This window comes from Tursiops truncatus, chromosome 7 (genome assembly GCF_011762595.2).
Source record: "Tursiops truncatus isolate mTurTru1 chromosome 7, mTurTru1.mat.Y, whole genome shotgun sequence".
Lineage (NCBI taxonomy): Eukaryota > Metazoa > Chordata > Mammalia > Artiodactyla > Delphinidae > Tursiops > Tursiops truncatus.
Genome location: NC_047040.1, coordinates 97661450 through 97674303, shown reverse-complemented (window position 1 = coordinate 97674303; position 12854 = coordinate 97661450). Strand labels below are relative to the sequence as shown.

The 12854-nt window shown below is 34.6% G+C and overlaps 1 protein-coding gene across 10 annotated transcripts in view; it reads left to right on the top strand.

Annotated features, from left to right (window-relative positions):
* Positions 1-12854, top strand: part of SLC35F5 (solute carrier family 35 member F5) — a 129754-nt gene that overhangs the window by 14195 nt on the left and 102705 nt on the right. For 7 of the 10 annotated variants that reach the window (XM_073807776.1, XM_019931910.3, XM_073807774.1 and 4 more), the window contains 6 exons: positions 557-638; positions 1403-1593; positions 6526-6607; positions 7356-7443; positions 9374-9438; positions 11872-11976. In XM_073807776.1, coding sequence (XP_073663877.1) covers positions 557-638; positions 1403-1593; positions 6526-6607; positions 7356-7443; positions 9374-9438; positions 11872-11976 — 613 coding nt within the window. Of the gene's footprint in view, positions 1-556; positions 639-1402; positions 1594-5212; positions 6474-6525; positions 6608-7355; positions 7444-9373; positions 9442-11871; positions 11977-12576; positions 12783-12854 lie in introns of those variants that run through there. The other 3 variants (XM_073807778.1, XM_073807779.1, XM_073807780.1) reach the window with 3 other exon arrangements.

The window sequence follows — 12854 nt, the reverse complement described above, 5'->3', positions numbered from 1 at the left end:
ACAGATCATCTGAAGAACATTTACAAAAACATTTGGGGGATTTAGAACCACTTAAAAATGTAGACTTTTAGAGCATGGTTAGACAAACCTGGCTTTAATTCTGTTGTCTATCACTAGATTATTTTATATCACTGAGGACAGAGACTTTGTCTCTATTCGCTCTTATATCCCTAGGACCTAGAACAGCACCTGACATAGTAGGAGCTCAATATGTATATGTTAAAAGAATGAATGAAAAGGAATGGCAGATAATCTGTTAGCTGAGAGAGGTCTGTTTTTATGACATTTAAAAATTAAATATCATAATGTGCCAGTGCTGTGTGATTACATTTCTAAGCTTTAAATTGATTCTTTCTGTCATTGTACCTGGGTGGATCATTTGAGTTTCCTATATAAGTCTTGAAAATGCATTTTGGGAAAATTATGCTGTATAAACATGGTGGTGAACAGTCCTGTTTTGGGTGGTATCTGTGTCTATATACCATCCACTTAAATTTAGCCAGTATATCAGCTATTATACTTGTTTATATTTGTTCCTGTTTTTGCTGCATTCCAGAGTGAACCTCTTTATGTTCCTGTGAAATTTCATGATCTTCCGAGTGAAAAACCTGAGAACACAAACACTGATACTGAAAAATGTAAGCAAAACTTAGAAGTGGGTGGAAGTTTTAGCTTCATTTAAGCCATCCCAAAACTTAGTGGTTCTGTGGGTTGCCTTGGATCACCTGGCTGTTCTTCTGTTCCAGTGGTGTTGGCTCAGCCTGTAGTTGTCCAGTTGACTGGACGTTTTTATTAATTCAATGGAAATAACTTCCAAATACCAGAAATCTCTATGGTGTTATTATGTATATATAGATACATTTATTAATGAACAGTATCCTCTTCAACCAGGCCATCAAAGACCTTGATAGCAAATTACAGGAGTTTTGCTGGTTCTTTGAACATGGTAAAGAATGCCAGCTTCAATGTAACACACAGTATTCATCCATGATATTCTCTTTCAAGGAATGGAACTACAGAAGAATGTTCTGTGTGCTTGACCAGGAAAATAATTCTCATAAATTGGATATCTATGAGGAAAAATCCAAATAAACTTTTACTGTAAATGCTAAAATAATAATCATACTATAATCCTGAACCAGGCAGTTGTTTGAAACTTTGTTGAATATTGGTCTCATTTTAAAACCTTCAAAATTTTTTATAGATGGAAACATTTTTCCCACCAACTCTTTTGAATGAGCAGAGCTGTCCCATGTAATAATTTAACTGGTTTTTTTGACTGTTCAAATATGATTATAGATGGGTTAAATAATATGCATTTATAAGTAAATTAAAACTTGTGACATTTTTTGGATGCGAGGGGAAACATTTAATGATTTTCTACTTTACTTTTCCTTTCAAGCTCCCAAAAAGTCTCGTGTAAGGTTTAGTAATATCATGGAGATTCGACAGCTTCCATCAAGCCATGCATTGGAAGCTAAGTTGTCTCGCATGTCATATCCTACCGTGAAAGAACAAGAATCCTTACTCAAAACTGTGGGGAAACTAACTGCAACTCAAGTAGCAAAAATTAGCTTTTTTTTTTGCTTTGTGGTAAGTCTTCTCTTTATTATATGTTTGGAATTTGACTTTTAAGACAGTAGACATACCAACAATATAGTATTAAAGTTTAAGACTATTAGGTTGCTTTAGTCATGACTTTAAACTCTGTTATCTGCTATCATAGGGAAATTAGAGTGTTAAAAGTAATAAATACTAGGCATACGTAAAAGAATTCAATAAATACTATACACTACAACCAGTCATGTATATTTAGAATTTGACATTGCCTTATGGTCAGAATAACGAATAGAGTTATTTCACACTATGATATATACAAGCACTAGTAAATGTCCAGATAAGAGTTTGCATTGATTGCATTAATTTCTTCAAATAAGTCCTTTTGAGGTTTTATTTTAAATTCATATAAATGTGGTCAAATATTTTATAAGTACTCATAGTAAACATTTTTTCATTGTTTCTTATAATTTTGTTTATGGCTTCTTAATTATTTTAATATAGAAACAAAAATATGCTTAATGTTTCAATAAAATATTCATATAGCAAATAAAATATTATTTTGGGCTAATCTGGGATTAGATAACTTGTCTGAGTTAGTAAACTCTGATTTACAATTAAAAAAATGAATTTCAGTGCTCTTTTCTATATGTATCATTGGAAGTAGACTATTCCAAGGTGGTTTAGTATGGGCCTTTAAGGTTCAAATTTATACTGAGCATTTTAAACCACTAGGTGATACAATGCTAATGTCAATATTATTAGCCTGATTATAAGATTTTTTTACTTTACAGTTTTGCCTCTCATATTTACTGCATAGCCAATTTTTCACCATCCTCTAACTGAATAACCTCTGTTTTAGTGATACCTTGATTAATATATTCAGGAGTACAAATAAAAGAATCTTTGGGAGTTGTAATATGATAATTACATATGTAATAAAGTTAATTTAAAGGCTCATATATTTGGATTATGCTATTGTGATTTCAGTTTGCTTGTTTTAAATAAGGCAAGACTAAGATTTATTAATTATATCTCCTAATTTTTAAAGGAGACTTGAGGGGAAACACGATAAAAGGATCTATAAAGTAAAAGTTTAAAAAGGAACGGTGGATAAGAGCCAGACTAAACAGATAATGTCTGTGTAGGGTGCAAACTGGCTGTGGAATGGGTTGATTATATCAGGAACTTCCATTGAAAGAAAGAAAGAAAGCACACAATTCATCTCTAGACAAATGGGCAAAAGGAAAAAAGGAAAACTTCCTGAGTTACACAGTTTGTCATCTATTGATAAAATAAACTTTTCCTAACTCAAAACTGAGAGAATATATTTCATAGGTTCTTATGTAGAAAGGCACTATTCCGTATAGCAGATTTATAGGTAGATACGTACAGATAACAGCCTTTTAGAAAAATTGTGGTAAAATATACCTACCATAAAACTTACTGTTTTGACTCTTTTTAAGTGTACAGTTCATTGGCATTAAATACATTCACACTGTTTTGCAACCATCACCACTATCAGAACTTTTTCATCTTGCAAAACTAAAACTATACCCATTAAATGACAACTTCTCTTTCCCACCTCCCTAGCTCTTGACAGCCACCGTTCTACTTTCTGTCTCTGTGAATTTGACTGCTCTGTGCACCTCATATGAATGGAATTATACAGTATTTTTCCTTTGGTGACTGGCTTATTTCACTTAGCACAGTGTCTTTAAGGTTCATCTTTGTAGCATGTGTCAGAATATTTTTCCTTTTTAAGGCTATGTAATATTCCACTGTGTGTATATACCACATTTTGTTTATCCATTCATCCATTGATGTACACTTACGTTGCTTCCACCTTTAATAGTCTTTTTTGAAAAATCAACCTTAAGTAAGTTATAAGAGCAGGGAGCTGTGTTAATCTTAAGTAAAGGCATTTCTGTAGAAAGTCAGAGTAATATAGTCCAGGTCTTTTTGGAAACCTGACTTAATAGAGTGATAAGCTTGGATGAGCTCTAGAGCAATGCTGTTCAATAGAAATATAATGTGCAAATGCAGGTCACATAGGTATTTTTAAATTTTCTAGTAGCCACATTAAAAAAAAGAGAGAGAAACAAGTTACTTTTAATACTATATATATATATTTTTTTTGATTAATTTATTTGGTTGTGTTGGGTCTTCGTTGCTACGCGCGGGCTTTCTCTAGTTGCGGCGAGTGGGGGTTACTCTTCGTTGCAGTGCGGAGCTTCTCATTGTGGTGGCTTCTCCTGTTGCGGAGCACGGGCTCTAGGCACGTGGGCTTCAGTAGTTGTGGCATGCAGGCTCAGTAGTTGTGTCTCGCGGGCTCTAGAGCGCCGACTCAGTAGTTGTGGCACACGGGTTAGTTGATCCGGGGCATGTGGGATCTTCCCAGACCAGGGCTAGAACCCATGTCCCCTGTATTAGCAGGCAGATTCTTAACTACTGCGCCACCAGGGAAGTCCCTTAATACTATATTTTTATTTAACCCACTATATGTAAAACACTTCAAAATATTATCATTATAAAAATTATTGATGAGATAGTTTACATTCTTTGTACTAAAATCTTCTAAACATTTCAACTTTTAAACATTTCAATTTCTATTTCATTTCAATTTCTTTTTGTGTTTCATTTCAATTTCAGTTTTTATTTCAATTTCTAAACATTTCAATTCAATGTAGCCATATTTCATTTGCTTAGTAGTCACATGTGGCTAGTGGCTAATGTATAGTACATTGTAGGTCAAAAGGAGTTAATGATTACTGTATTTGCCAGTCCTTTAATTCTTGTCTCGTTAGGACTTATGGTGTTTTAATTTTTTCTGTAAGATGTAATTTAGGTCATACAGGCTTTTATGCTAATTTTAAAATGAATTATCACTCATGAAATAATGAAATACTATATAAATTATTTGTGACAGCTTAATTATTAGTAAGTGGTTGTCCTCAACTCTGGAATAATGAAAGGAAACATTGTAAAGATAATTTTTACCAGAGGGCAGTTGAGATGGTCTTCTTTTGTGATGAGGCTGCCTTGGGTTTGAAAGCCAAAGAATGGAGTTTGGGGAGAGCTGGAGAATGGGAAGATCTTTCTGGAAAGAGTTCATAGCTAATGATGAGTAGTTATACTCTTTGAATTCCTGCAATCTAAGTTGTCTGTTTTTATTTCTTTATCTCACATTAGCAGAGACCAGTAAGATTGTTTGGAAAATGAGCACAGTATTTAAGTATTAAAGTGGTAAGGAAAGTGGGTCAAGAAAGCTAATTATCACCCCACAAGCATGGCCTATTCTTGTAGAGAATCTCCAAAAGATAATTAAGGGCAGAATCTTCTGCTGCTTTTTTTTTTCGGTACGCGGGCCCGTCACTGTTGTGGCCTCTCCCGTTGCAGAGCACAGGCTCCGGATGCACAGGCCCAGCGGCCATGGCTCACGGGCCCAGCCGCTCCGCGGCATGTGGGATCTTCCCGGACCGGGGCACGAACCCGTGTCCCCTGCATCGGCAGATGGACTCTCAACCACTGCGCCACCAGGGAAGCCCTCTGCTTCTTTTTTAGCACTTCAACTGCAAGCAGATTGTGGCCCCTATTGTCATATATATTTTATATTGCCCATCTTACCAGTTGCTAACCTCATTTTCTTATTTAGATAGTCAAGTGAAATTAGGAAGTCAAAGGACTACAGATGGAATCAGAGTCTGGCTTTAGCTTTGAGTACAGTGTATACTGAATGAAGACTTCTAGACACTCAGCCATCTGCTGCCTCCTAGCAGTAAGATCTAGCTCTAAGATCATGTGTCTCTACTGCTTCTTTGAAATATAAATGCTAATAACTGTACTTCTCACTTAACTACAAGTTCTGAGAGATATCAAGAGATGTCCCTCCCTTAATAGAGACAAGTCATTCTCCAGTAGAATATGATTATCCAGTCAGTCTGTTTAAGTAACAGAAAACAGTTAGACAAGCAGTTAATTTACTTTGACCCAGCAATCTGCTTCTTAGTATATACTACATTAGGGGCACTCATGCACATATGCCCCAGGCGGCATATGCTAGAATATTCTTGGTAACATTGTTTGAAATAGTCAAAAAGTGTTCATCAACAGAAAAATGGATGAGTTGTGGTAAACTGTATTAGATTATCTGATAGCAGTAAAAATAAATGAACTTTGGATGCACGCACGCGCACACACACACACACACACGCACACGCACACACACACACACACACCAGGCTACATCAAAAGAGGTCCTATTTCTTATTCTGTAAATCAAAGTAGGCACAGGGTTGGGAATATAAGAATAACCTAGCCTAGACAAGCAAAAGGGAAAAAAGAAAAAAAAAATCCTCATAGCTGGAAAACTTCCTTCATTATATTCAAAGTTATGAGACCTCTTTATATTATCTCTCAAAACTGAGAATCAGAGAAACAATCACAGTTAGCCAGTAAATTCACAATTTCTTGGACATTTAAAAATTTCCAAAGTGAGTATAACCTTTTGTCTATCGATCTGGCTAGTTCCATCCATCCCCTTAGGCATCACCTTGTTCAATCGATTTCTCATCATGTTATATTCATCTGTACGTATTTTAATGTTTGAGAATTCCCCCCAGCCTAAATTTGATTTAGATAAACTTAATAGAGTACTATCAGTGCTTGGATAAAGCAAATTTCAATGTTGATTTGATATTAAATTTACCCTAATTTTTAAAAAAGCCTGACCAGTGCTAATTTTTAACCAACTGTTGTTAATTTCTTAAGGGAAATTGGATAGCAAAGATATTAGGTCTGATATAAATGTTTGTCTTCTTTTTGGGCCTGTGACTTTTCAGTACAAAGCAGATTTTAAAACTTATGATAGCAGTATTTAGAGGGAGAAAAAAAGGAGGGGACTATAAATTATAATGACAAATATAAAAAGTCATTTATTAGGTTTCACTTTATTTTCTATTTCTTTAGTGGTTTTTGGCAAATTTGTCATATCAAGAAGCACTTTCAGACACAAAAGTTGCTATAGTTAATATTTTGTCCTCAACTTCTGGTAAGAAATTTGTCTTCAAAATCTGTATTATAACTCAAGACCTATTTCTGATATATATGTGTACATATACATATATTTTTATCTTGTTTTAAATTATTTCATTCTTTCTAATGTATATTGGTATAACTACTATTTAATCTTTAAATTTTGTGCCATAGCCTTGTGCTATTTATATTCCTTCCAATACTTTACAGTATTTTTTATACAACAATATATTAAAGTTTTATAGGCTGACTCTGTATTGTAACTATCTTTCCTTTCACGTATTCTTTCTAAAGATCTTTTTTTCAACCCTTTGGCTAAATGTAATTGCTTATTTCATAACTATAATTTGCCCTATGAAAGGTGTTTTATTTTTAAAATTGAATCACCTTCCAAATCTGGAAGATAAAAAAGTATTTTTGAAGCTGTAAAAATAACTTTAGTTCACATGCTTGATTATGATGAGGTCAGAATGTTACTCTGAATGCTCAGTTTAACTCTCTTATTAGTTTTAAAATAAATAGGACTGTACTTGATCTGTACTGTTGAAATAAACATGGTTTCATTTGGAGGCTGTTTTTATGTGTGATCTCTGAACATTTCAGCCTAGGTAACTGCAGTCTTATTCTTAGTCATTTAAAAATGACAAAAATTAGTTTAAAAGTTAGGTGTCTAATTAACTTATTTAAACAGTCAAGTTGGTAATAAATAATTTTGACAGTATTTAAGCTAATGTATCTTTTTTTTTATCCTTTTCTCTCCATAGGACTTTTTACCTTAATCCTTGCTGCAATGTTTCCAAGTAACAGTGGAGATAGATTTACTCTTTCTAAACTATTAGCTGTAATTTTAAGGTAAGAATATAGTGTAATAGCTAGTTTATTCTGCTTAAAAATGCAATGTTTAAAGCATTTCTGGTAATGATAGACGATAGTTTATATTATAATATAATGTATAGGCAAAGATAGATGAGGATAAAAGGTTTTAAGGGGACATTATGCTACTCAGCTCTGCATCACATCCTTGGCTAGTTTTTGAAACCTTCCTGGGAAGGGTAACTGGAGGGAGGACCCCAGAGCAGCTTTGGTTCCCGTTCATGCGACTGTGGACTGCTAAGTATTGTACTGACATTCACGTTTAACTGCATGTTAATCCTCATAAGCTCCCAAGTTTCTGTTTCCTTTTCCTAAAACAAGTTCCCTTTTTTGTTTAGTTTTTAGTTTTCACTTCTCCCACTTCTAGAAATCTAACCTGCAGTCTTCTCTGATTGTCTCAGCCTCAATCTTTCAATTATTTCTGTATAAATTATCTGGCAATTTTGTATTACTGTTTGTAACACAATACATAAGTATCATTAATGACTAACTTAAATCTTTTACTTTATTTAACTTTGTATCCCTACGAGATTATAAACACTTGAAGGTCAGAACCTTGTTTTCTACTTCTGTGTGTCATCAAAGGCCTAGCATAAAGCTTTGCTCACAGTCAATACTCAAAAAAGACATGTTGGTTTTATGAAGCTGTTGTTTTTGTGAGAGAAAATTAGAAATCAGAGAAGGTAGCAGAATAATTTACCAGAAAGATTAGTGTTTCTGAACTGTCAGAGCTGGGTTTGAATCAGAGCTCTGCTTTTTGCCCCTGGGCACTTGCCCTAAACTCTCTGAGAGGATTTCCTAGATGACAAAATGATGATAATATCATCTACTACTTTGCAGTCTTGTTTTAAAGTTTGGAGGGATGTATATAGAAAGTGATTATCGTAGAGACTGGCACTTGGCAGTCACATAAGTGGTGTTTCTCTCTTTTAGATATAAGGGTAACTTGACCATGGTAGTTTCCATGGGCAATCTGGTTGAACCAACTAATTTACCATTTAGACTATGGACGCTAGGAATTTATTCTTTTTGCATGATTGGCCCATGTTTTAGCCAAACATATTTTTGCATTAGGGAAATACAGTATATTTGTCATAGGGAAGTGATGAGGTTTATCCAACTTTGTTCAAAATTCATGCCTATTTCTAACTTTTCATTGTCTTAATAAAAGTAGAAAGATACATAGAAATAGAAAGACAGTATAAGGCTGCATGAGGACAGGAACCACATCTCTCTTGTTCATTGCTTAACCTGAAGTTTAGCTCAATAAGCAACAGTTGAATGAAGGAATAACCTCTTGATTTCTCTACATCCTTAATTTGGTCTTATTTTTACATTAAAATAATGGGATTAATTTAATTATTTAAATATTTAAGGATAGTTTTACCATTAATTTTGGTTTTACCAGTGAGAGTTAGTGCCATTGCTAGGTTTATATGGGTTTTGATATTTGTACATTGCCAAAAAAGATTGGAAGAGGAATGACAAGTTGGTTAATTTTTTCCTAATTGAAAGGCAGAAGATAGCATAGCAGGTAAGAACACTGAACTCTGGAAGTAGACTGCCTGCGTTTCAATCCCAGCTGTGTGATTTTGGTCAAGTTACTTCATTTCTTTGTGCGTTATGTATAATTTTCTCATGTGTACAATGGGAATGATAATAATAATAATCCCTTCCTTATAAGGTAATATTGGGCATTTTATGTGGATTAAATGAGTTAATATAAGTATAGCACTTATACTATACTGATAATATTGTTAGATATTATTAACTAAATCATTAATTCTTTGATAGTTTTACCCAAAGTTGAGATTAGTCTTTATTACTTGTAAACAATTTTGATCTTTGAGGTTAGTCTTTTGAAGCAATTTATTATTTTACTTGTCAGTAATGACTGTTATTCTCATAGCATCGGAGGTGTTGTGCTGGTAAACCTGTCAGAGTCTGAAAAATCTGCTGGAAGAGACCCAATAGGTAAGTATCTGATTCTGCATTCTTTCTGTTAGAGTATACAAGAAAAGTTCTGTGCATGTCATCATGCATGTGCATGTCCACACACATGCGTGCACACACACACACACACACACACACACACACACAGGGTGAGCACTAACAAGGCCTTTTTTTCTTTAACTTTTCCTTTGGAAATAATGTAAAAAAATTAAAAAATATTTCACAGAACTCTCATATAGCACTCCCCCCGATTCTCTTAACTATTTACAATGTACGTAACTACAGTACAGGTTTAAAAATCAGGAATTAACAGTGATTACAACAATTTTTATTTAGTCTGTAGATCCTTTTCAGATTTCACCATTTTTTCCACTAATGTTCTTTTCCTGGTCCAACATCATTTGTTGCATTTAGTTGTCATGTTTCCTTAGTTTTCTTTACTCTGGAACTATCCCTCAGTCTTTTCTTGTCTTTCATAACTTTAATATTTTTGGAGGATACTGTCCACTTGTTTCGTAGAATGTCCTTCAATCTGAGTTTGTCTGATATTTCCTTATGGTTAAATTTATGTTGTGCATTTTTGGCAAGAATACCATGGAAGTGATATTGTGTCCTGATAAGTATATCATATCAGAAGGCATATGATGTTGATTTGTCCCATTACTGGTGACATTAATTTTAAAGTGGTGTGTCAGGTTGCTCCAGTGTGGTTACTGATTTTTCCCTTTGTAAGTAATAATCATCTTGTAAGAGATACTGAGGCTATACATATATCCTATCCATCATGCTTGTACCTGCCTGCTAATTTTGTCATTCACTTTTGATTCTTGCCTGAAACAGTTACTACTACAGTAAACACGTCGGTTTTGATCCATTGTTTAGATTTAACAAAAGAAGGGTAATCAAAATCTAGCTTAACTGGTTTCCTTCTGGATACTTTCTTTATTTTTTATTTATTTTTAAAAATATTCATTTATTTATTTACTTGGCTGCACTGGCTATTAGTTGAAGCATGCAGGATCTTAGTTGCGGCATGTGGAATCTTTAGTTGTGGCATGTGGGATCTTTAGTTGCAGCATGCAGGATCTAGCTCCCTGACCAGGTATTGAACCTGGGCCCCCTGCATTGGGAGCGTGGAGTCTTAACTGCTGGACCACCAGGGAAGTCCCTCCTTCTGGATACTTTCTTTAGACATTTAAAGTTTATTAAATACAACAGTGCTTTCTAAACTATTCCTGGTTACTGCCCAGGGAGCTGTGTCTTGAACTGCCTTACCTCTTTCTCACCCAGAGCAGATCTGTATGTGTAAAACAATATATATATTTGTTGTGTGTGTGTGAGAGATTTTGTTGACAGGCTTTCCCTTTGCTTTTTAAAAATAGTTTAGTAGTAATAGTAATAATAAATAGATTTAATGAAACACTGGACTTTTGGATAATTGATTAAAGTATTGAATATGGTCACCTGGCAGATAGCACCTTTAACAGCTGTTTTTATTGTTTGTTTGTTTTGTTTTTTTGCGGTACGCGGGCCTCTCACTGCTGTGGCCTCTCCCGTTGCGGAGCACAGGCTCCGGACACGCAGGCTCAGCGGCCATGGCTCATGGGCCCAGCCGCTCCGCGGCATGTGGGATCTTCCCGGACCGGGGCACGAACCCGTGTCCCCTGCCTCGGCAGGCAGACTCTCAACCACTGCGCCACCAGGGAAGCCTTATATAGCTGTTTTTAAAGGCTTACTTAAATGTTCTTGCGAGTTAATATATTAAAGAGAATCCATATTTATTATGCAGGTACTGTGAACCCTACATTATGTTAGATATTTTAGAACATTAAAAAGTATACATTATGTGTTTGCAGTTGTCAAGGAGTTTTTGATTTTAATCAATAATATATGATTAACAAAATGAAGCCCCTAGAGAATAAAATAACACTATATTTAACTATAGTAAGTATTACATTATCTAAAATAGAAGACAAGGATGGAAATTCAGTGGAGTAGAAAGAGGATGCTCGGTGGCAGTGGTGGGACTTTAATAGGGTCTTGAAAATGGTGGTAGAATGTATATTAAAAATTATACATAGTGGGGAGAACAATATAAACAACAGCTTAGAGAGGGAAGGAAGCATTGTTAAGTTGGCTGTGTCAGGTGTCATAATTGCTTATGTAGGGGACAATATGAAGTATGCATTTCAAAATTAAATACCAAAAAGTTGGTAATATAACATGTATAACATTGGTTAGATCATTGAGGTGAATGTTTTTGCATTTATTTGTTTATACTTTAAACTCCTGCCTATATTCCTGGAGGCCATGGATAAGGTGGGTTATACTGTATCTTTTCATATTTGAATACTAATTTCTTGAAATAGGAGCTGACTGTGTCAGATTTTAAATAAGTGTGTGATAAATGAGTTAATGAACAGATGCTTTAAATTATTATCTTGATTTTTACAGGTTCCATTTGGTCTCTTGTTGGAGCCATGCTCTATGCTGTCTATATTGTTATGATCAAGAGAAAAGTAGACAGAGAAGATAAATTGGATATTCCAATGTTCTTTGGTAAGACTATGTTTAACTTGTGAGGCTATTTACTCTGAATGATAAACTTAGGGTTTTCATTTTTGTTTTTTGGAGGGAATAGGGAAGTCTTCCTCCCCACTCCCCCATATGATTCTTTAAAACCATTAGATTTTAAAGATTATGAAGTCCGATCTCAATGTTTTTCTCTTACCTTGTTCTGCATAGTTGTGCACCTGTGAGGAAACGCTCGTTCCCTCAGTGTGAGGTAAAGAAATTCCTTCTAACACCTTTTTCAAATTAATGTCTTCAGCCTGTGAATCAGATATTTTCCTCACTGATATGACAGGTTATGCTGTTATAAGTATGTGAGTGTATACCTGTTGTATTATACATTTTGCCTTTTTTGAAGTGTAAGATTGGGGAAACTGCCCCAAAATGATACGTATAATACTGTTTCAGTCTATGTACTTGTTTTTACTAAAAATTGTAGGTCTTTTGAAGGTTTTCCATTTACACTTTAAGACTCAGATTCTTTTATGACATAGATTTTCAAATTATCCAGTTATAGTTTCTGGCATCAATTCTTAATTTTGGTAAATGCCTAATATGATTTATAAATTCTCCTTTGCCTGAAATCAGCTCAGTAAAGGACTTGTGATATCTAGGATTGCAAAAGAAGAACACATTGACAAGATATCTTACAAAAGATATCTGAATATCAATAGATAAAGAAGCATGGTGATGAGAATTCAAAGTGCAGCTTACAGGGAACCAGGAGACATGGACTCTAGCTGTTATAACTTCATTTATCTCATACTCATCTGAAAATGAGAAGATTGGACTAGGTTAGTAGCTGATTTACGGAGGATCCTGGGAAGGTTGGAAGGAGGTGGCGTTGCATGTGTGAGTCTGGTTCT